This window comes from Adiantum capillus-veneris, chromosome 8, assembly GCF_014529385.1.
Source record: "Adiantum capillus-veneris isolate H3 chromosome 8, ASM1452938v2, whole genome shotgun sequence".
Classification (NCBI taxonomy): Eukaryota; Viridiplantae; Streptophyta; class Polypodiopsida; order Polypodiales; family Pteridaceae; genus Adiantum; species Adiantum capillus-veneris.
The window spans coordinates 84708734-84734078 of record NC_140938.1 but is presented as its reverse complement, the minus strand read 5'-3'; the positions used below and the strand labels follow the sequence as shown (position 1 = coordinate 84734078).

Sequence of the window (25345 nt, the reverse complement as noted above, 5' to 3'; positions counted from 1 at the left end):
TCGCCTCCCTCCACTCCTTTAATGAGATGCTCATGTTGAATGTACCAACATATAGTTGCCCTCATGGACCCCTTCCGTAGTGTGTAGACCCGCCCCTCTTTAATGGCGGTAGGGGCTACCTAGTTATTGGACGTAGCACTAGCTACATAGTACACACCCAAGTAGCTGAGGCATACATATGGCTGTCAGCTCGCAGATGATGGTACCGCTAAAAGTGCTAGCCCATATAAATTCCTCCTCTAAAGCTTCCTTATAAATTTCAAATATTACCTTTGAAGAATAAATAATTAATTTAAAATTGACATTTTCACTTTGCCTGATGGTGCTGGTGCTGAGGTTGGTTGGAAAACTTGATTTAGTTTAGTGTGAACGTGCAATTTATACCTTTATGTAACAATGTACATGCCGAGATTAAGACCCTACCCAAAAAAACATAGAGGGGTTTTAGTATACAAATTTACAAATGTAAAATTTGTGTTTGAAAGCTTCTAAAGTTTTTACAAAAATCGTGGCAACATATAAGGCCTACGTTCTATTCGGCTTTAAATGATCTCTTTTCTTGCTGCCCTGGGCAGCACCGCCGCAGAAGGCGACGGAAGTCTCTCTCGTCTTTATATAAGTTTTCGCTCAAGCTTTTTAAGCTTTAATAATGTTATGCATGGAGTACTTGGTAAGAGGTAATGCTATAGCTAGCTACAAATTAATCTCCCCTATGACTTTACAATTTTATGCACTCGATGAGCTAGACTATGCTGTGTTTTTGGGGATTCGAGCTCCTACCTTTCGCCTTAGCCTTAGTATAAAAGCTAATTTTTAAGTTGTGCAACAATTTTTGAATACTCTACGAGTCGAATGCTCCGTGCAACCTATACACCAAATCTCCGTGGACTTCTTGCTTGTCGGTTGAGGTTCAAATTCTCAATTAAGTTATAAGTCTTTTCTTTCGGAAGGTAACAAGTATCTATCAATCCATGGTAGATTTGCTAGCCTTGATGCATGGTTTGAAAGAGGTATGTATGTGTTCCCACGATGTCAAAACGTTTTCTCTATATCTCTCACTATTTCGAACATCTCTCTCTCTCTCTCTCATGCCTTGAGTTCAAGACTTGTCCAAAAATCTATACTTCTATACTATTTATAATGGGGGGAGGATTCCGCCCCCCGTCCCTGCCACATGTCGACGACTCCTTCATCTGATGTGTTCTCTGCAATCCCAACGAGAGAGAGAGAGAGAGAGAGAGAGAGAGTTTTGCACGGAAAGAGAAAGAGGCGATCAAAGGCCATCGGCTGTAGCTTGCACTAGTATCTTTGAGGTCTCTTGGGATTGCTTGGTCCTCTTTTCCTCTAGGCTCTCCTCTCAAGACTCAAATGTCACTCAAATTAGTTCTTAGACTTACCTCTCTGTCCAACGTACATGGTGTCCAAGACTTAAGTACATTACAACATTCCCGTGTCCAACCATTCGTTAGTTTAGATTGACTTATTAAATCTGCTCTTATCGGTCGCATCCCGCCCACGGTTAGCGCCGCTGGTTCCCCCCCGGGCTCAGTCCTCTCTCTCACACACTCACACGCTTTTCTTTTTGGTCTCTCTCTCTCTCTCTCTCTCTCTCTCTCTCACACACACACACACACACACACACACACACACACACAGACTCTCCCCCTCGGGCCTCTCCCCCTGTCTCTGTGTACGCGGACTCTCTCTCTCTCTCTCTCTCTCTCTCTCTCTCTCTCTCTCTCTCGCAGAGGATGTGCTTGGAGGAGGAGCGTCTGAGGCCGGAGCCAGCAGAGGATGGCGAACATGATCCTCGTTTCCCGGTTCAGAGGCTCTACGAGACCTGCAAATCCACTTTCGTGCCTTCTGGGGTTCCTCTCTCCACACCGGCCCTCCAGATGGTGCGCCTCCTTCTAGGTATCATCCATCGTTCTAGAATTGGCTTCAAGCTTCGGAAACTCTGCATGTGTGTGTGTGTGTGTGTGTGTGTGTATATATATATATATATATATATATATATATATATATATATATTGAGAGAGAGAGAGAGAGAGAGAGAGAGAGAGAGAGAGAGAGAGAGAGAGAGAGAGATTGATTTGTACCTTGGGGTCCTGTTTGAAGATGTGAGAAATCAGACTCTTTATGATTGGATCTTGTGAGGGCCTCCAAGGTGATTTGTGCTTGTGTACAATCTTAGGCTATGGCTGCCTTACTTGAGAAGATGCTTGTTGTGGGCGTGATGGTCGGTTCATGTCAGCACAGAGCAATGAGAATAAACATGTCTTGGTGATGGTTCCAACTGGAAAGGTGTAGGTTTTTAGCACAATAGTGTGTCGGTGCTAGTTTTGGTTTGGGGCCATCCCTACCACTTATCATTGAGCCGGCTGCTGTCACTGTGTACTTGTGCTTTTTTTGTCCAGGTTCTCAGTCACAAATTGAATTCATCCCTCGTTTTGTGTACACCCAAAGATTATTCGTGCACCTTTGCGGGCCCTCATTTATATCCACACTTAGGGGCGATGACTTTATCTTGATTATCATCCTTACAGATGGCTCCCAAATTTGTGATATATACAAATCCCAATTACCACATGGTGGAGTTGACTAGTTCTGCATATGTCCTGCTAATTGTACTTACCGAGGAATATAGACATGCATCGGGTCTTCCAAGGTTAGAGCAACCATGTTCTACACTCCCAACAGTCTTTTGTTCAAAACCTGTGCCTACCACACTCACTTACAGTTGCTTTGTAATGTATCATATCAGATGTACAGAAATTCGTGCATTGTCTTGTCTCCTACCACATACTTTTGGTGTCTAGGAAACTTGAATACAATGTTTTTCTTTTAACTACCCCCCCCCCCCCCCCCCCCCCCCCCCCCCCCCCCCCCCCCCCCTTCTCTCTCTCTCTCTCTGGCTCATCTCTCTTCCAAGAGTAAAGTGTCTTCTATTAATTGAACATCTTGAGATCCCAGCCCTCTAGATAAACCTATACAAAAGTAACCGGTTACAGTGGAGGAGTAATTCTAGTAGACAGTACAAGCAATCATCAAGACTACTACTTGGTTTTCAGTCTCTCTGATTTTCCTAGGTGTACAATTTTTTATTAGATATTGATAAATTTAGTGGTGGAAAATTCTCCTCATACTTGTTATCAACACAACTAGAGGAATCTCATTTATGTCACGATTCTCTACCATGAGAAGAGATGCAATGAGGTTGAAAGACACTAGGTGCTGGAAAAGAAGGCGGTGGTACTTCTGGAGAATATGTTTGGAGGAGGAGGAATTTTGGAATCCCTATGTCTATAAACATGGCATTGGTGACCGTGTTGAGGTTCTTTCTTTCTCAGAGAGGCGTTGTCGACTGTTCCTACACACTGGGTGGAAAATCGGAGAGTGGCTCAAGTACCGCTTAGCCGTTTCAGATGAAGGCATAGTGGAAGATCTCACCCTTTTGGGAAGAGGTACTTTCATTGCTATTTTCTCATCGCAGTAGCTTACTTGTAGGGTCGTCGGTCACACTCCTCCCTTTTTGAGACAAGCTGGTTCCCCCCCTTAAAGAGAATCTTTATTAGGGAGAATTTTTTTACAAGCACAAGAACCGGAGTGACCCTTCTGTTCCAATTCATCAGACTCGATGGTCAATTCCTTCGTGTGCGGGAAATTCCTAGGAGACGAGCTCTCGATTTCATTTCGGTATGTACCTAGAGCGTGAAGCCTTACAAACCGTTCTTGATCCCGTTTTCGGAATCCTGCAGCATAGGTCGAGGCCTCCTTGCTCCTTTGTGACGGAGTACCTGCAAAAGCACAAACACCTTATATAGCGAATTTACAATCGGTACCTGTTGCCCCAAGTGCGGAAAAACGAACTTTGTCTTCTTATTTTTTGAGTAATTTCTTTTTATTGAAATTAGGAGATTTAAATGTGTGCACTTGAACCGTAAGGTTAGAAACTGTAGATCTATTTGGAATTATAAAAAACCATGATGGGTGACATTGAGCGTTGCGAAGGGATTGTACCGTTAGTTTGGTAGGAGAACCGAGAAGTGGATATTCTTGATGTGTCAGGTGATGGGTGATGGATCATCGGAAATGGAATATTCCATTGGTCTAGCAGGAAATCCTAACGGGAAAAAGGAATACGCATAGAGATGCAAGCCCAAGAATAAAAATGGGTTTTGAGAATTTTTGTCTAAAAAGCGGAATATTTTTAAGTGCTTTGGGGAGGAGCATATGCTTTCCCGCGAGGAATTTGTGTTTGCATTGCATCCGTGCCTGAGAATTGCATCCAAGGAGAATTGCATTTAGGGACGCTTGGAACGTGTCTATGGAGCATCAATTTTCAGTTCACTGAGTTTTGACTAGGTTCACAGAAAAAAAGAAAACAAAGAGATATTAAGTGGGCTGCCAACCCACTTAAAATAAAAGTCTAAAAAAAAAAAAGACCAGCGTTGTGGATAACGTGACTCTCTCTCTCTCTCTCTCTCTCTCTCTCTCACGCTAAAACCACCGCCGGCCCCATCTCTCCTCTAGCGCCACCTTCTCTGTTGTCTGTCTGCACCGCACCAGCTATTCCTGCCGTGTACGGATGCTTATATATTCAGATATCCCCCTCCCAGCGCTTGCACCAAGGAGCACCCCTGCTGGGGATTTGCAAGTGATTATGCGAAGCTAGTATGTGAAGTTCGTTTTCCGCACTTGGGGCGACATGTACCGATTGAGAATTTGCGATACGAGTTGTTTTGTGTTTGTGCTTTTGCAGGTGCTCCATCACAAAGGAGCAAGGAGGCCTCGGCCTATGCGCAGGGATTTCGAAAAAAGAATTAGGAACATTCTGTAGGGCTTCATTGAAATGGTGAAGATTTAGGTTTTACACTTCCACGAATCTTTTACTTCTTTCCTTGCATTAGTGATTGCTTTTAGCTTGAATGATGGTTTGTTTTATTTTCCGTGAAGAGAGGGAATGAGAGAGCGGTAGAGATGTGTAGAGGGGGGGAGAGAGAGAAAAGAGGAAAATGACACCTGATGGGGTGTGTAACAGACTTGGGCACCCCAAGTCTAGAATTGTCACGACACACGAGAGAATCACTTAAAAATACTTTACTCTTTAATTCACAGTTCAATTGAGTCGGCACGGCGCGACGTAGTTGCGTGCTCGAAGAGATTGGCCCCAAAGATAGGTGCCCCTTTCGGTATTTATTTCTATATTAATGCTTGAGCAAAGTTACAATGCCCCTGGGTGCTTTGCTTGTAGGCTCGTCAGCACAACTAAGCCAGAGAGTGGCCCTTGGGTCTGATTTAAAGGCCCTCATGGAAAAGCAGTTACATGAAAATCTTTAAACTCAAAGCAAATTGGCCCAAAAGCTGGCAGCGCTTTTCAGCCAGCGCAAAATGTGAAATTCTGTACGCTGCCATGTCAGCATTGTTAGCGCGATTTTCGACCGTCCGTATAGCGAGTCAGCGTGATTTTCGGTGGGTCCATACAGCTTGTCCGCCAGTCTTTTGTTCAATTTCTAGTGTCCTTGGGGCCCTGTCGACAGGTGCCCATAAGTTGGAACAACTTATAGCATCTGGTCTTGTTATTGGGTCATACCACCAGGGTTCCAACCGACCCTCTCAAGGGAGCCCCACACCGTTGCCAATGTGGTATTTGCTTTAGATTGCATAAATAGAATGTACACACATGCAATACCTCAAGTGTAGACTTTACTGACTCGAATGGAGAATGTTGCCTTGGTAACTCTTCAAGGCGAGTTTAGGGAGTGAGCGCTATTTTGTGGTTGTGCTTGGCCGCTCCTGAGGTAGAAGTAGCTATCTCGATGATGCATTCCAAGGTGTTGCCCACCCGGTAGGTTGGCATGAGGCGAGACCCCCGTTCCTACGGTTTCCCGATATCAAGAGTCCAGTTTTGTGTAGTTCTACTACTAAATGTATACTAGGTCACTTTCAACAAGTTGATAAATTTATTAGCATTTTTTCAAGCTTTTGGGGCCGTGGGGTTTTTTGCCAGTAGTTAGGGCAATTTTGCAATTGCCCTATATAGAGCCCGCCCCCCCCCCCGGGGGTACTTTTGGCATGTTGTGATCATTGCAGAGTACCAACTTTTGGACACTCTCTCTGTAACCAGCTTGGACACTCTAAGTGAGAAATCAATAGCAACACACGAACAAGAACTTCATAATCATTGAACTTTAATAGAAAGAGAGAGAGAGAGAGTGTCGACATGGTCCGTCGTGCCCAAAGGTATTGGCTCAAAGACAGGCGCCCCTTTCGGTATTTCTTAATATATTAATCTTTGAGCAAAGTACAACTCTCGCGGGTGCTCGCTCTCAGACTCTGCGTCAAGATGCTCTGCCCCCTTGGGTCACTGTCATGAGGACGTGGCAATTGCTAACTTGAGTTGTTGGTTTCTTTCCGATGATTTTGTTTTATTTTTGGGACCTTCTTTTTGAAGTTGCAAATGGCCGGACATTGTATGGCGAGTGTGAAACGGCCGATGGCCGAGAGTTTCACCCGTAGTCGGGAAGGGCATGTCACCACGAGTTGGTCGGGCCAATCGGCACTTGAATCCGAGTAGTAAAAGGGTGTCTAGGCTCAATTCAAACTCATTTAGGCCCCTCGCAACACTTATAAGTTGGTGGGTACTAGGGAATTAACTCAAAAGAGGCATAAGGGACACATGGCGGCTCCTGAGTAGCTTTCCCAGTCTGCATGAAGAGGGGGCGCCCATTTCAAGAGGGGGCTGATTTCAGCCCATAAGTAAGTGCTACAGTGTGTGTGAATAGTGGGTGCAGGTGCTGTCAGGTGCAGCGGAATAAAAATGGTGAAGATCTAGTTTTACACTTTCACAAAAATTCTTTCCTTCTTTCCTTGCGGTAGTGAATGTTTTGTATGTCAATGGATGTTCCTTTTATGTTCCCTTGAAGAGAGGGGTTGAGAGAATGCAATAGAGATGTGTAGAGGGAGAGAGAGAGAGAGAGAAGAAGAGAGCGACACCCGATGGGGTCCCAACCAACCCTCTCAAGGGCCCCCCACACCGTTACCGATGTGGTATTTGCTTTAGATTGAGTAAATGGAATGTATACACAATGCAATACCTCAATGCCGACTCAACCGACTCGATTAGGGAATGTCGCCGCGGTAACTCCTCAAGATGAGGCACCTCCGGGGCTGATTTGATGCACCTTGGATCCTTCTCGATATGGGAATTGCGGATGACCACCACGGGTTGATTTGCACTTTCGATGTGAGAAGGATGATGGGCTGAAAACGCAGATCTCGACGAGGCCGATGATGTACAGCAATGGAGCGCTCGATTTCGGCGAGGGAATTGCCGAGAGGAGGGATCAATGGTTGCCGAAGTACCGGACCGCATCCGTCAATGGGAACCGCTACGGATCTCTTTCACACCCGGCGAGGGATGGGCTGAAAACTGAAAAACGCAGGGCTGATCTGCTGCTGCTGCAACGCTTGGGCTGAAAAGAACTAACGCTAGCTGTTTTTGCTGCTGTCCTGAAAACCCCAGGGGCTGAAACTGAAAAACGGTGGCTGTTGCTGCCTTCCCAAAACGCTAGGGCTGATTGCTTGAAAACGCTGGCTGAATTAGCTTTCTCCCAGTGCTAGCACCATCTGGTATAAAATGCTGGCTGAAGGTTCCCCTTTAAAGGGGAGTTTGTAGGCTTAAGTATTTATTAAACCTTAGGTAGGGCAAGTGTCCACCAGTTTTTCCCAACAATAAATCATAAAATGATTTATTAAAAATTGGTCCAAATCTGGTGAGATTGTGGCACATCTGCCCACTTGGGAATCCGATTGACGCGTAGTGTGGCACGTCGGATTCCTCTAACCTAGAACTACATGCTCATCATGCCAGATGCCCACCGTAGTGTAATAACATCTGTCAAAACGCGTATACAAACCATTTATGCAAGAGGGTTCCAAATTGGAAAACCTAATCTAATGGATTTGTCCGGACATGGAGGTCCTGCGAACAGGCTCACAAAATTGCCGGTACTAATCCTCCTAGGATTCTAGACATCCCTATCTAGGAAGAAGGGGAAAATTGGCTCTGGAAGTCGATCAAGTATGTCCACGTGGCACATAGAGCCATGTGTACGTGACATCCCCTTCTGCTTAAGATGAGGTACGGGTACCGATCCGCATGGCCTCCTTGTATGAGGCTAGCAAATCCGGGTAACCGATGAAGAATTCCTCGTCCACCCACGCCGCTTCATGTGTCCCTCGATCCTTGAATTTGAGGAAATATTGTCGTGCTTGCTTCTTCGTGCCGTGCTTGAATCGATGCAAAAGGATCTGCTCGGGCTCCATCACCTCGGCGTCATCAACAATCTTCGGTCGGTCCTCGTCAGGAACGCTCCGTGGAGGATCACCCTGAAACAATTTAAGCCAAGAAACATGGAAAACATTATGCATTGTCCAAGAAGATGGCAAACGTAATTGCATGGAAACATCATTTACCTTTTTGACGATTGGAAACGGACCATACATACGAAAAGAGAGTTTAGGACACCTCTAACCAACTTGCTTGAGTCGTTGCTTCATGATCCTTAAATACACCCAGTCACCTTCCTTAAATGAGACATCCTGTCGATGCTTATTAGCATGCCTAGAATAGGACTCTTGAGCCTTGCTAAGCCGAAGCTTAACACTCTCGAGTACCTCCGCATAGGTTTGACTAACACAATTAGCATCATTAACCTTGGAAATTGACCTAGTCAACAATGATTGAAAAGGTCGGCCAAATGCAGCCTCATATGGAGTGCGACCAATAGCACTAGAAAAAGAATCATTGAGGACAGCTTGAACTAATGGCAAATATTGCTCCCACTTAGATTGCTTATCATGCACACACGATTTGAGAACATCAAATGCCAATTGATTGTAAATTTCAGTTTGTCCATCAGACTGTGGATGAAATGCAGACGAAAAATTCAACTGAGTGCCAAAATTTTCAAACAAAGCACGCCAAAAATGGGATGTGAACGTAGGATCACGATCCGACACAATAGACTTGGGTAGACCACACAATGGATACCAATGCTTGATGAACAGTTGTGCAACATCTTGTGCAGTAACATTAGCCTTGCAAGGGATTAACATGCAAAATTTGCTAAACCGATCAACGATGGTTAGACATTGCGCGTTCCGTGCAGACGTGGAAGGAGGTAAATTAGTTACAAAGTCCATGCTAATGTCCTCAAATGGTCCGTCAGGGATAGGCAACGGCATGAGTAGCCCTTGTTGCTTACCACAAGGGACTTTAACCTTTTGACACGCAACACACTTAGTAGAATAAGCATACACATCCTTACGCATCTTTGGCCGATAGAAAAAACGTTCAACCTTTTCTAATGTAGCATTAATACCCCTATGCCCACCTGTCAAAGCATCATGTGCGTCATGCAAAATGGGTGCTTGGTGAGAAGACAACACACACAAGCGATTCCTGAAGAAAAGCCATCCATCACAAATGAGATAATTGCACGGACCTTGTGCATTCAATGCTTGTAACCAATGCCTTTCAAACTCAGAACCCACGTAATTGTCTTTAAGATCATCAAAACTAACACCTTGAATAGAAAGAAAAGAATGAGACTCGAGAGAGAGAACTTGTCCTTTCCTACTAAGTGCATTTGCAACAGGGTTAGCGTTTCCAGGGACATACTCAATCATACCACCAAACTGCTCAAAAAACTGAGACCATCGTGCTTGCCTATCACTCCAATGTGCACTAGGCATAGATTGAAGCCATTTAAGTGCTTGGTTATCTGTGCGAACAACAAACTCACGCCCATAAATGAAATGCTTCCAATGCTTTAATGCATGAATGACAGAGAGAAGTTCCTTATCATAAACAGAATAATTCTTCTTAGCACTATTGAGTTTACGAGAGAGAAATGCCACTGGATGGTTGTTTTGCTGTAACACTGCGCCAAGGGCAATGTTACTAGCGCCAGTCCACACCTCAAAAGGCTCATCCCAAGAGGCGAGGGCGAGGCATGGCGCCTCGGTTACTGCTACTTTGAGCGCTTCAAAAGCACTCTTAGCGGCATCGATCATGACCACGCGCTGACGGCGTGTCTTGACGCCTTTTAACAAGTCAGATAATGGTGCGGCAATATGTGCAAAATGCCTAATGTGAGAACTAAACCCAAAAATGAGCGAACATCATATGCTGTCTCAAGCATAGGCCACTCTCTTACCTCACTTGCCTTTGCGGGATCAAATTGAATGCCCTCGAGAGAGAGAATGTAGCCCAAATAGCATATAGAGTCAGAAAAAATTCCGACTTCTTTGTTGCAATATAAAGACGGTTAGCATCCAAGCGAGCTAAAACTTTCTACACATCAATAGCATGTTGCTCCCAAGAAGAGGAGAAAATGAGAATGTCATCCAAAAAGATAAATACACACTTACCGACCAAATCGATAAAGATACTCATCATCATGCGATTAAAGTACCTGGTGCGCCTGTTAGACCAAACGGCATAACAATGAACTCGTAGTGCCCGCGTTCGGTCCGAAAGGCGGTCTTGTAGATGTCTCCCTTTGCGATTCTTACCTGGTAGTAGCCACTCTTCAAATCGATTTTTGAAAACACCACTGCCCCATTGAGACGCTCAAAAATGTACTCGATGCGAGGCATAGGAAATTTGTTCTTGACCGTCATCTTGTTGAGGGCCCTGTAATTCACACATAACCGCGATGAGCCATCTTTCTTACGAACAAAAAGAAAAGGAGCAGCAAAAGGACTTACACTGGGACGTATATATCCCCTATCCAACAACTCACCTAGTTGTCGCTCTAGCTCTTCTTCATTAGCCTTGTTCATACGATATGGAAACTTACTTACAGGTTGTGCTCCGTCCATGAGGTCGATGACATGATCTTCGGGTCGCTTGGGAGGGAGTGTAGGGGGAAGATCATCCTGAAGAAATAAATGCTCAAACTTTTCAAATAACTCACCATACCTGTCGGGAATACCCAAGTTCCTGGATGTGGGGTTGACATAGATGACGGCCGCTTGGGCTCCTCGATGTAGCTCTCTTTTAGCCTGGACATGAGAAATGAGAGGGAGAGAGCTCTCGCCGCGAATGAGGACTGGCTACGACACATTGTGATTGATGAGAAGCGTGTACTTCTCCCAATCAACAATGGGCTTAAACATGTGAAACCACTTAATGCCCAAAATGACATCACATCCTGCAAGTTTAGAGACCACAAAATGACGAGTAAATTGAGTTTGTTGAACAATTAAATTGACATCATTAACTTCGTGAGAGAGAGAAGCGTCCATGCCTTTAGAAAATCCTTGCACTGGGATGGTGGGGATTGGATTTGTCTGAAGACGTGCACGTTTCACAAGAGATTCACTTATGACATCCTGAGAACTTCCAGAATCAAACAACACAATGACCCTTTGACCATTAACACGTCCATAAGTCCATCACATTGTATGAGTTCATCCTCTTCGAAAGTCCCCTCCTGCTTAGCTTCTTTCTCTACCACACTCATGGCATTCACCTGAGGGGTAGCGTCAGAAGTGGACGCAGTAGAGATTTCCTCTTTAGATTCTTTCTTAGGACACTCTTGTTTCATGTGACCTACGATTGAACAATGGAAACACCTACGTTCTTTTGCATACAATGCTTGTTCTTCTCTACTTAATGGACCACCTAAAACCCCTTGGGCAATCTTTTCATCAGGTGTGAGTTGAGGCTTATCCGATTTTCCTTCACCCTTATCCTTAGATTTATCGCCCTTGGATTGAGATTGAGAGGCAGAAGTAGATTGAGAAGAATTTGGAGAGTTCTTTTTATTGTTGCCATTCCCATTAGAATTCTTGTCCTTTTCCTTAGACGAGTCAGGAGAGGAAGGAGTATCACCGGTCATCCGTGTAGCAATGGTTGCCTCCGCGATAGTCTTGGCAAGCTTTTCGTAATAAGGCTCCGAAGATGGGGGATTGGGTCGCACCGCCAAGGTGGTGATGAGATCACGCATGGAATCCATTTCCAGCCTACGAGCCTCGGCTTCGGCCGCCAATCGACGCTCCTCACGCTCCGTAGCTTCCACACGCTCTTGTCGCAGAGCTTCGTCTTGCCGCATCATCATCTCCATCATCATGCGCATCATAGCATCCATGGGATTTGATGGCGAAGGTGGAGGAGTTGGGGGAGGGCTGGGAGGATCCATAGGTGGCTCTTACTTGCCTTCTTGATTGGGGAGGTATTCATACCGCTACGAGTCTTGACCATGCAAGGATTTCTCCTCTTGGTTCAAGGAAGGTCGCAGACTAATCTTCGGGAGACTATCTACCCCCTCGTCAGCGCACCCCGCATGCAATACCCGATATACAATTGGTTGCTATTTTCGGACGCTCAAGGCGCACAATGGCAGGCCTGCTGTTCCAAGAGTGGGAGGAGTATACACCGAAGGGCTGCCAACACAACCAAAAAACACAAGAGAGAAAAAAACTTCTTGTGGATTAGCGGATTAGTGCAAAATCTTCAAAGCTCTGATACCAATGTCAGGTGCAGCGGAATAAAAATGGTGAAGATCTAGTTTTACACTTCCACAAAAATCCTTTCCTTCTTTCCTTCTTTCCTTGCGTTAGTGAATGTTTTGTACTTCAATGAATGTTCCTTTTATGTTCCCCTGAAGAGAGGGATTGAGAGAATGCAATAGAGATGTGTAGAGGGAGAGAGAAAGAGAGAGAAGAAGAGAGCGACACCCGATGGGGTCCCAACCAACCCTCTCAAGGGCCCCCCCCACCGTTACCGATGTGGTATTTGCTTTGGATTGCGTAAATGGAATGTATACACAATGCAATACCTCAATGCAGACTCTACCGATTCGATTAGGGAATGTCGCTGCGGTAACTCCTCAAGATGAGGCACCTCCGGGGCTGATTTGATGCACCTTGTATCCTTCTCGATATGGGAATTGCGGATGACCACCATGGGTTGATTTGCACTTCCGATGTGAGAAGGATGATGGGCTGAAACCTCAGATCTCGATGGGCAAATGATGGACAGCAATGGAGCAATGGGAATTGCTGAGAGGAGGGATCAAAGGTTGCCGAAGTACCGGACCGCATCCGTCAATGGGAACCGCTACGGATCTCTTGCACACCCGGCGAGGGATGGGCTGAAAACTGAAAAACGCAGGGCTGATCTGTTGCTGCCCAACACTTGGGCTGAAAAGAACTAACGCTGGCTGTTTTTGCTGCTGTCCTGAAAACCCCAGGGGCTGAAACTGAAAAACGGTGGCTGTTACTGCCTTCCCAAAACGCTAGGGCTGATTGCTTGAAAACGTTGGCTGAATTAGCTTTCTCCCAGTGCTAGCACCATCTGGTATAAAATGCTGGCTGAAGGTTCCCCTTTAAAGGGGAGTTTGTAGGCTTAAGTATTTATTAAACCTTAGGTAGGGCAAGTGTCCACCAGTTTTTCCCAACAATAAATCATAAAATGATTTATTAAAAATTGGTCCAAATCTGGTGAGATTGTGGCACATCTGCCCACTTGGGAATCCGATTGACGCGTAGTGTGGCACGTCGGATTCCTCTAACCTAGAACTACATGCTCGTCATGCCAGATGCCCACCGTAGTGTAATAACATCTGTCAAAACGCGTATACAAACCATTTATGCAAGAGGGTTCCAAATTGGAAAACCTAATCTAATGGATTTGTCCGGACATGGAGGTCCTGCGAACAGGCTCACAAAATTGCCGGTACTAATCCTCCTAGGATTCTAGACATCCCTATCTAGGAAGAAGGGGAAAACTGGCTCTGGAAGTCGATGAAGTATGTGTACGTGGCACACAGAGCCATGTGCACGTGAGAGGTGCTCACAGCTTTAATGGAGAGCTTGCCTTTTCCCTTGCCCTATGTAGGGTGACGATTTGCTCTCGCGCATCTCTCCCCCCTTTGCACATATGGTAATGCCACACTAGTTGGGCTTCTCAGATGACCATGTACAGTTCTCGGGGTTTTATGTGCATTTGCCAAGGCAAGAGCCTTTTGTACAGGAACCGAATTAGCTAATTGCTAATCCCCTTCAAGTATGCACAGTTCCATCGTGAAGGAATGCGAAAACGGAGAGTTTTCTCGCGTGAAAACTCGTCCAATTTACTGGGGAACTGTCCCATTGCGTGCGGGAGCACCTGAGACACGTGTAGACGTGCTCTCTTTGCTTGAAACGGTCCAAAACAGAGAATTACAGCCAGCTGTGTTTTTCTGCAGGTTTAGGGTTTTGCACCTAAATTGCAGGGAATTGCCAGGGGAGCCTCGGAAAGGCCTTGGGATGCGTGTACAGGGCAATAGGCACCTAATAGTGGCGAAACAGAAAATTACAACATGCTGAAATTGACTTGCAGCTCACTGTAAAACTTCCATACCGCAAGGGAAAGTGTCCTTGACGTGTACTTTTGACCTACAGGGATATTTGCGTTGTTATGTTGGCGAAATTGGGTCAAAAACTTGCAATTACAGCCATGGACAGGTTTGGACAGCTTGGTGAGGGTTAGGTGAAAGCGTTCAGATCGTTTATTTGTCAGGGGAGCCTCGGGAAAGCATTAGGTGCTTGTACATGACAATTTAGAGAGATTTCCTGTGAGAAATCTCGTCTAATTCAAGGGGCAAGTGACCCTACAGGTGCAAGAGCACCCAGAAAAGTGATGGGCAGTGCAAAACAGAGAATTCAGCAAGCTGCAATTTCTCGCCAGGTTTTGCAAAGAGCTCTAAAGTGCATGGAAAGTCAATTCTTGCTTGGGATTTTGTCTGTGGAGACTTCTACTGTGGTTATGTTGCCGAGATCTGGTTGTAGTAAAGCAATTTTAGCTCGATAAAGGTGGGACAGCTTGTAGAAGTCTACAGGTTTTTCTCAAGTATAACAAGAATAAAGAAATACCGAAAGGGGCGCCAGTCTTTGGGGCCAACAGGGTGTCGTTGTCTGCTTAGTAGCGCTCTATCTGCCAGGCCGTGGTTTGGCTTGAAGTGTTGAATTCCAGTCATAGGCTTATTCGTAAAGTTCCTTTGTGTCCTAAAGTCTAAAGTAAAGAATTTCGGGTGAAAGCCAAAGCCTACCGCCCTACGGGCCGGTTTCAGTCACTTCTAAACATTACAAGGGATGCTAAAAGCAGAGCCCCAAAAGCATGAAACTCAAAAGCAATTGAGTCCCAAAAGCAAATGTTCCCAAATCTGCCAGTAAAAGCATCCAGCGTAATTTACGGTTTCTGTAATGTCTGCCACATCAGCATGTCAGTGCAAAAAGCGGAAATTCTTAATGTCTGCCACGTTAGCAAGTCAACGCGAACTGTGGATTCCGTACTGCTACCATGTGGCACTCTGCCATGTCAGCTTGTCCGTATAGCTTGTTCACGTCAGTAGGGGTTGTCCGCAGGGTGATGCCATGTCATGAGTTTGTGATATACCTCCCCCTTGGAAGAATTGTAATCGCCCTTGATTACGTTTGCAAAACAGACAAAGGCCAACTTAGTAGACACTGACTTTAAGTATCGACGCACTAGACACGCCACATCTAGCACTTGTACAAAGACAACATTCAAATCACAGGACATCACATGACAAATCAATCACAGAAAAGTTCATTCTAAATCTCAGACCATGACTGTCAGTAATGTATTTAGTATAACCGCATCTAGATCCATCCCGGACTTCACTGATGCCAGATTAACTAAGCCTTATTGTGATCATGTCTATAGAGATTTATGAGACCGAAGTGCTGCAGTCATTTCGTCTTTCAGGTCGTGCACTCAAACAAGTCAGATGAGAGAGTACAAATCATTCATCTTCAATTTCGGGAATTCCATTTCATAAAGTCATTCAACAGAATACTGTCAGCCGAGCAGTATCTTTGAAACCCAAAAGGGGACATCAGTGACCTTATTCAATCGAGGTAATCTGTTGACAAAGGGCGGAGTGACTCCCCTCTTGTGCAATCCCTCTGCACCAAATTCAACCTTGCTGACATCGGGGATCTATTGGAGTAGACTATGCTAAACTGAATGCTTCAAGGTAAAGTTCCAAAATATGAGGAGTATCTGCTAGGTCCTTCTCCTCCATCCACTTCTCATCTAATGCCGGATAGTTCTTGAATTTAACCAAGAACCGCCGAATCACTTTACCTTTCATCTTTCTTTCCTTGTGTGCCAAAATCTGTTCAGGAACGAGTATCTCCTCTCTCTCTTCCACTTCGGGTTGCTCATCGGGCTCCCCATCAATTGGTACCTCACCTCTAAAAGGTTTCAAGAGACTCACATGGAATGCATTGTGAATCTTCCAAGTATTAGCCAGCTTGAGTCAAAAGGAGACATCATTTATCTTTTCTTTAATCTGGAAAGGACCATAATACCTCATGCTAAGCTTTGGAAAAAGCCCCTCCTTTCCCTTTCGTTTCCTTAGGCGTGCCTTCTCAAAACATAAGAGCACCCAATTGTCTTCCTTTAGTTTCAAATCTCGTCAATGTCGATCTTAAAGCCTCGCAGACCTCGGCAAAAGCAGTGTCCAAGTCCCTCGTGTATTGGTCAGCTTCAAAATCTTATCCTATATCTGGGGAATGTTATGATCTACCAATTGATTCCCTTTTTTTAAAATTTCCTTGTGTCTTCGGACCTGCGGGTAGCGTCTTTCGCTTCCCTTGTCCATTGGCACGTCAGAGTCAATCATCGGAACCCTAAGACAAACTATCATCTGATTCCTCTTTCTCTGGAATCCTTTGATGAACTTACATCTGGTTTCCTTGGCTCGTTGGAACCCTATGATTCTCCAGAATCCGATAATGAGCTGTCATCTGGTTCCCTTGATTCATTCTCTTCACTGGCAGACTCTTGCCTTTATGAGGTGGATACTATCATGCCCGTCGCATAAGTTAATGAGCCGGCATGCATTCCAAATCGTTGCTTAGTCACGTCTCATAAGTCTATGAATCGAGTCAGACTTCTGGTTTAAAACATAGTTTTGATTCTCTTTAGCAAACCATAGCAAAACCGCTCAATCTGGTCTTTCAAAATAATCTTCCAAAATGAAGACACTGGCAAACAAGTATCCCAAAACCTTTGGTAGTAGTCATCCAATGTATCTTTGTCAATCAGTTTCAAGTGATGCCTAGTTGTGATGACATCTCTCGCATATTCATCTAATATCAAAAATTTTAACCACGTCGCATGGGCCTCTCTTTGCGTAACAATAGAGTAGATCACCATGCCTGCACAATTCCTTTCAAGTAAGATGCCACCATTCGCTCCCTGGAAAGTTGTGAAACCTGCTCTCAAGAGAAGGCGACGTCAAACTGTTGTAAAAACTCAAGGGCTTGATGGGGGTCCTGGTAGCCTGAAAACGTCTGAAACATGACGGCCTGACTCCCTTCCTTGAACTCCTTGGTTTTCTTGTTGATCTGGTCATTCTCAAAAGAGGACGAGCTCTCCTCCTTTGAACGGCTAGATGGCCTTCCATGCCTTCTAGACTTCGATTTTTTCAAAAATCTATTTCGAAAGAATCTATCTTAGGTGCTTAGAAATTGAGGAACCTTCTTAGCACCCTCGAGTACTTCAAATGGCGCCTTTCCTGTGTGGCATTGTAGGCAAACTCCACCAAGGGAAAATACTTTTCCCATTTAGTCTTCTGATTTGAAAAAGAAGACTTGAACAAATTCAAAAAACATTGAATTGTCTATCTCAGATTGCCCATCTATCTGTGTGTGAAACGAGGACGAGAACTGCAACCGTGTGCCAATGTTCTCCTTGATTGCCGTCCAAAACAACTAGTAGACCGCGGATCTTTGTTCGAAACAATGGACTCAAGCATGCCATATATTCGGAAAATCTGTGAGAGAAACAGTTTCGCCAAGTGATCGGGCTAAACTGTCTTCTTTACCAGAATAAAGTGGTCATGTGTGCTGAATCTGTCGATGACCGTCCAAATGCCATCATGCCCACTTTGAGTCTTGGGAAGATCAAAGATGAAATCCATTGCAATGCTTTCCTAGGGGCGGGTGGGAATGGGTAAAAGGCTGTAGTAATCCTTGTGCCTTATGCCTGTCAAACTTGACCTTTTGGCATACTAAACAACTGCGAAAACAGTTGCCCACATCCTTGAGTCTCGGCCAAAAGAAATAACGCTCCACCACCTTCAAGGTGGTGTCGATGCCGCGGTAATCGTAAATGGTGGACAATGGCACTCTGTTAAAATCTTTTCTCTCTAAGGTTGTGTAACACACAACATTGTTTTCCTCATCAAGTAGCCATCCCGTTACCCGTATGGAATATCCTGGCACTATCTCCCCATTCTGTATCTGAGTCAAAACATCAGTAAAGTCCAGATCCATGGCGTACTGGTCAACCATATCCTCGAAGCTTCTATGATGGATTGCAGAAATAGCCAAGACGAGGGGCTTCCAAGTTCCGAGACAATGCATTTGCCACTAAATTTTTATGTCCCTAAACATGGACAATCTGGAAGTGAAATCGTGACAAGATTCTAGCCCATTGCATCTGTTTTTAGCTGCTTCTGTGACAAGAAGTAGCATAGACTCTGATGGTCAATAAAGACCGTGAAATTGGCTCTGAGTAGAAAATATCGCCACTGTGTAAGAGCATGGATCACTGCGAATAGCTCTTTCTCATAAGTCCGTGCTACCAATTTTGGCCTTGAAAACATTCTGCTTTCATAAGCAATCACATGGCCTTCTTGCATTAAGATCGCTCCCAGACTACGACCACAAGCATCACAATAGACTTCGAATGGCTTTTGCAAGTCTGGCAAAGCTAAACTGGTCGAGTAGTCAATTTTTTATTAAGTGCCTGAAAAGCAGTCACCTTTGTCGGTCCCCACGAGGAAGGGACTCCTTTTTGGGTCAATAAGTGCAAAGGCAAAGCTACCTCTGCGAACTTCCGACTGAACCGCTGTTAGTAAGAACACAAGCCGAAAAAGCTTGTAATTTTATGAACATTCTTCCAGTTAGGCCAATCGTGGATAGTCTCAATTTTGACTTGGTCCAGCTGTACTCTTGCTTTGTAAAACACTCTGAAAATCCCAAAACTCCTCTTGAAAGCCGTCTTGTAGACGTCTCCAGGAGCAATTCACATCTTATGATAACCACTCTTCATATCAATTTAGCAAGTAGAATTTTGAAGTCTATTGAGTATATCATTGATCCTCGTAATGTGGAAATTTGTTCTGGTTCATTGTTTTTTAATTTTTATTTTGGCCTCGACTAACTTTGTAAGATGGCCGGTTCTGTGGTGTACTACCAGGAATCAATAATGTGATCTTCAGGACGTGAAGGATGTCACAAACTGCTGACGTGTCAAAGCCCTGAAGAATGGAACCAACTTGCAGAGGCCGGCTGAGGGGCCTAAACCCTAAGAAGAACAAGTAACAAAAGAAGAAGTCCTACCAACATATGGGGACCCCGTCCGATGGGGCCCCAAGTGACATAAAGGATTAAAATAAAACAGGACCCGCACACATGGGTAGCAGTTGATGACGTGGCAGTTTTTGGATTTTCGTTGACAATGCTGACGTGGTAGTTGTACGAAATTTCGTGATTTACGCTGGCAGCTTTTTGGCATTGCTTTTGGACTAGAAGCTTTTGAGTTTGAAGGCTTTTCATGTAATCTGCTTTTCATAGACCAAGGGCCTTTAAATATGTGCTAAGGGCTCATTCTCTGGCATGCTTCTTGGAGAAGGTGCAGAGTTTGGAGTATTGGCTTTGTACTGTGTTGATGCAATATAAAGAAATACCGAAAGGGGCGCCAAGGTTTGGGGCCAATACTCTCTGGGGTGGAATTCCGCCACTCTTTGTCGCGTGTCGTCTCTCTTTCAGTTCAATTGTTATTGAAGTGCTAAATGTCTGTTCAGTCTGTTCTTTTCTATTGGCACGTGGTGTACGTCTTGTGACAGTGGTATCAGAGCATCAGGCGTGTGCTTTTTTGAAAGCATACCAGTCCTACCAAAGAGCAGACAGAGCAAACCGGCACTTCCAAAAGTCTATTGGAATTTTATTTGAAGTATCTTCGGGTCCTGACCTCGGACTTATTAGCCATTCCCACCCTTCATATATGGCGCATTGAGCGCGCTCCCGTCTTCATCGCTCATGTATTACAAGGCATAAGCCAAAAAGATCACTTGCAAAGAAGGATCCAAGATTTGTTTCGGGTCATTGTTTTTCTCAAAAGCAGTGCCATGCAGATGTTGATGTCTATAGCTACCAAGCCGCACACTCCAAGGACTTGGCAAGCTTTCAAGAAATTTTTTGCCCGAAGTTATATGGTTTCGGACATCTTCCTTCTAAGTGCAACTTCTGGCAGAGTAGAGTATCTTGAAATGCTTGCTATGGAAACCCTAGCAGATTACAACTTGAAATTTCTCGACATCTCTCAGTAGATGTCTCGTCATGAGCAGATGACCTTGGTATTGTTTAAACCTCGGAACGACGCAGACGGGATGTCTGGGGAGCGTTTGGTTGTATGCTTGAAAAATATTGTTGTTGTGACTCCCGGCCTGGACCTGGATGGTTATGCGGGAGGAGTATTAAGAAGTCTGAGCAGTGGTACTCTCAGCACCTCCAAACAACGCAGGCTGCGGTCTGGGGGGCGTTTGGTTGTAAAAGGCCTCTATATCTCCCGGCGCGGACCTTTTTAGGTTATGCGGGAGGAGTGATGAGGGAGTCGTTGAATATCTCTTGACCCGGACCTTGTTAGGTTATATAGGAGTGTTCATCGGCGACTTTATGTTTCAATGTCTTGTAACATGCATATGTGAGCATTTGTGTTGCATTGTGATGTGCCAACCACTGAATATTCCTAATTGGATGAGATTGCTTGGGTATGTAATTTAAGTGCATCAAGACACCAGTGGAAGATCAATGCGGTTTGGGACAAAAGGAGAAGCCAATTCCTTGATCAAAAGAGCCAAGAGGAGAAGCTAACTCCTTAACAAAAAGAGCAAACTTATTGTCCCTTGGAAATTTTTGAGCTAACTTGAGTTGTTTTGCAGATATGCTGTAATCGTGGACGATTACTCTCTTTCAAGAAGGGGAGATGTCACACGACACAAACTGCTGACGTGTCAAAGCCCCGAAGAATGGAGCCAACTTGCAGATGCCAGCTGAGGGGCCTAAACCCTAAGAAGAACAAGTAACAGAAGAAGAAGTCCTACAACTTATGGTGACCCCGTCCGATGGGGCCCCAAGTGACATAAAGGATTAAAATAAAGCAGGACCCACACACATGCATAGCAGCTGATGATGTGGCAGTTTTCGGATTTTTCGCTGACAGTGCTGACATGGCAAATTTTTGCAAAACGCACTGACAGTGCTGACGTGGAAGTTGTAGGGAATTTTGTGATTTACGATGGTAGCTTTTTGGCATTGCTTTTGGACCAAAAGCTTTTGAGTTTGAAGGCTTTTCATGGAAACTGCTTTTCATAGGCTAAGTGCCTTTAAATATGTGCGAAGGGCTCATTCTCTGGCATGCTTCCTAGAGATGGTGCAGAGTCTTGAGTACTTGCTTGTACTGTGTTGATGCAATATAAAGAAATACCGAAAGGGGCGCCAAGGTTTGGGGCCAATACTCTCTGGGGTGGAATTCCGCCACTCCGTGTCGCGTGTTGTCTCTCTCTTTCAATTCAGTTGTTATTGAAGTGCTAAAAGTTTGTTCAGTCTGTTCTTTTCTATTGGCATGTGGTGCCCGTCTTGTGACAAGGAGGCAACTTGCCTTGTACGCCCTCAGAGAAACAGTCAGCCTCTATTGCAGAAGATCTTGTTGTTCCTTTTCGAGGTCAAACATATGCAACCTTCAATCATCATTCAAGTCTTTCAAGAAAATCGAGTAAAGAAAACTGGATTTTATCAAGTACAGTCTCTGTGCCCTTCATTTGTCAAAGTCGCTTTCTTAGCCCGATAGTCAATCTTTGCGTTGTTCTTGTGGTACCAAGGGATTCTTTGTAGGACATCACACCCTTCCAAAGGCATGATATAGAAGTCCTCGTGCCCTAAAAACCCTTGTCATTGCAAATGAAGTTTGCCAATGATCGGTGTAATGACAACATCCCGTCCGGGTGCTGCTAGAACTGCCTCCGCCTGTGGCCTTAGCCTGTCTAACGTGCTTTCGTTCATCTGATTGGGTTCGGTCTCCACGCAATGTGGTACGAGCTCTGTTTTCATCTTTCCTTTTCTTCCGCACTCGATTGCTGCTCTGTAACTCTCTAGTTATCTTCTGGTGGTCCTTGGTTCATCTTCTTTTCAAGAGTTCTTATCCATCTCTTTCTGCAAGTACAGGTTCCGCTTTTTTGCACTCGTCTGTCCTTTGGGCTTTCCTCCCTACATGAGAGGAGAAGCAATGGCCACATGTCATCTCGAGTAAATCTTATCAATCGGGTAATTCTTTAGGTGTTTCGCAAGTCTCGAGTCTATGGAGTACTTATCAATCTTTCCATAGATGTGTCAACTTGCAGTTGACATTTGTACTCCGTTCTGGCAAAATTTCCACCAAAAATCTGTCCAAATCTTCATTCTTTTCTTCAGTTTCCGCATCGGGTTTCAACTTTTCTTTTGCTTGCCTCCTAAAGATGTTATCTTTGTCAGATTCTCCACAAGTACCCATGTGTAATCTAAGATTCTTTATGGCTTTATGCCCTATAAGAAAGGGCGATGAAGACGGGAGTGCTCTTGATGCGCGATTTATGAAGGGTGGGATGAAGGAGAGGAGGTGGGAGCACAGCAGAAGAGGAAGATGAATCGCACACACTCACACACACACCACTGTAGCCACACACAGAGGTTGGAGGGGGAGAGTCAACACACACTGTGTGCCCTCTTTCTTTCTTCTCTATCTTATGCACTAAGGCACAATACACATTGTACTTAGTGTTAGTGGCTCACACACGTGTATAGTTGTACACTTAAGGTTAGTAGCAGTAAGTGATGGGCGATCGGCCACATGGCCATTAAACCTAACATTTCCCCACTTGATGGCCAATGTGGGAGACCATAAGAATGGAAGAGAACCACTCTTCACCCAATGCCCATCAATTCACGACAGTGCTGAAACTGATGACTGAAGAGACTTTTAGTGAGTGCATCCCTGTGTTCTCTGACGTAGGAATCTTCACTAAATCAAGGCTCTTGTTTGTCAGGGATTCACGACTGAAGTGATAACGCACATCAACGTGTTTCGTTCTGGAATGAAACATTGGCTTGTTAGCCAAGGCAATAGCACTTTGACTATCACAATGAAGAATTGGTGTATACTGCTCCAATCCAAGATCTTTCACTAGGCGAGCAAGCCAAATAGCTTCTTTGCATGCCTCACTAAATGCAACATACTCTGCCTCTGTGGTAGAAATGGATGTACAGTCTTGAAGAACGGATCTCCAAGAAATAGCAGAACCAACAAATGTGTAAATCCAACCTGTTGTTGATTTACGACTGTCAACACAGCCTGCATAATCACTGTGTACAAATCCCTGAATGGATGACTCTCCACGACCATAGCATAATTGTCCATCTGCAGTGCCACTCAAGTATTTGAGAATCGACTTGACAGCATCCCAATGCTTTTTACCAGGGTTAGACATAAATCTGCAACATACTCTGCCTCTGTGGTAGAAATGGATGTACAGTCTTGAAGAACGGATCTCCAAGAAATAGCAGAACCAACAAATGTGTAAATCCAACCTGTTGTTGATTTACGACTGTCAACAGCTTCTTTGCATGCCTCACTAAATGCAACATACTCTGCCTCTGTGGTAGAAATGGATGTACAGTCTTGAAGAACGGATCTCCAAGAAATAGCAGAACCAACAAATGTGTAAATCCAACCTGTTGTTGATTTACGACTGTCAACACAGCCTGCATAATCACTGTGTACAAATCCCTGAATGGATGACTCTCCACGACCATAGCATAACTGTCTATCTGCAGTGCCACTCAAGTATCTGAGAATCGACTTGATAGCATCCCAATGCTTTTTACCAGGGTTAGACATAAATTTGCTGACAACTCCCATTGCATGTGCAATATCAAGTCTTGTAGTCACCATGGCATACATGAGACTACCTCAAGCTGAAGCATAAGGAACCTTGGCCATTGCAGCTTTTTCCTCAGCAGATTTGGGACAGTTGTTCTTGCTAAGTTTGAAATATGCAGGCAATGGAGTACTCAAAGCCTTCCCCTTCTGCATGTTGAATGATCAAGAACCTTGTGCACATACTCTTTTTGAGAAAGGTACAATAACCTCTTCTTACGGTCACGAGTAATGCGCATACCCAAAATGTGATTGGCTTTACCCAAATTTTTAATGTCAAATTGACTTTTCAACTTGGTTTTCAAGTCAGCAATGTCCTTCTTGGAATGATCAGAAATAAGCATGTCATCTACATAAAGAATAAGCATAATAAGTTGTCCATTGGGTTGTCTTTTCACGTAAAGACATGGATCCTCATTACCACGCTTTTAGCTTAGGGAACGCATAAATGCATCAAACTTTTGATACCATTGTCTGGATGATTGCTTCAAGCCATAGAGACTTTTCAGAAGCTTACAGACCAAATGTTCCTTGCCCTTTAGCACAAACCCTTTAGGTTGTTGCATGTAAATCTCTTCTTGGAGATCACCATGTAAGAAAGTTGTAATGACATCCATTTGATCAAGCTCCATATCTTCAGTGGCAACCAAAGCAAGCAACATTCTCAGTGTGGTCATCTTGACCACTGGAGAAAAGATTTCCTGGAAATTAACACCATATTCTTGCTTGAAACCTTTGGCCACTAAACGAGTTTTTTAAGTGTCAATCTTCTTCTTGTAAACCCATTGACAAGGCAATGCTTTTCTACCTTTTGGCAATGAAACAAGTTCCCATGTTTTGTTCTTTGCAATACTGGTCAGCTCTCTCTTCATAGCATGTTCCCACTAAATCTTATCATTGGCTAGCATTGCCTCTTTGTAACAAGAAGGCTCACCACTATATGTCAGCAAAACAAAATCGACGCCTGGAACAAAACATTCTGGCGGATGTGAGACTCTTTGAGATCTCCGCGGCTGATCAGAACTCATACTAGCCTGTGTACTAAGTGGCTCGGGAGCTGTCTAGACAGGAGGTGATACATCGGAAAATGTCACTTTTCAGAATTCAACCTCTTTCACTGGTTGTCTATGCATCTGAGTCTCATTAAAGACAACATCACTGCTACGGATCATTGATCGACTTTCTGGATTCCATAAACGAGAGCCAAATTGACCATCTACATCATAGCCAATGAAGTTGCATTTCCTGGACTTAGGATCTAGCTTAGCATGGAACTCTTTG

At 44.5% G+C, this 25345-nt stretch overlaps 1 protein-coding gene across 1 annotated transcript in view; it reads left to right on the top strand.

The window, feature by feature from the left end:
- The first annotated feature begins 1520 nt into the window (after nucleotides 1-1520).
- LOC147452479 (plant cysteine oxidase 4-like) overlaps nucleotides 1521-25345 on the top strand; it is a 40424-nt gene continuing 16599 nt past the window's right edge. Inside the window, exon 1 of the mRNA XM_086518158.1 lies at nucleotides 1521-1914. Within this exon, the coding sequence (XP_086374284.1) occupies nucleotides 1752-1914 (163 nt within the window). The 5' untranslated portion in view covers nucleotides 1521-1751. The remainder of the gene's footprint in view (nucleotides 1915-25345) is intronic.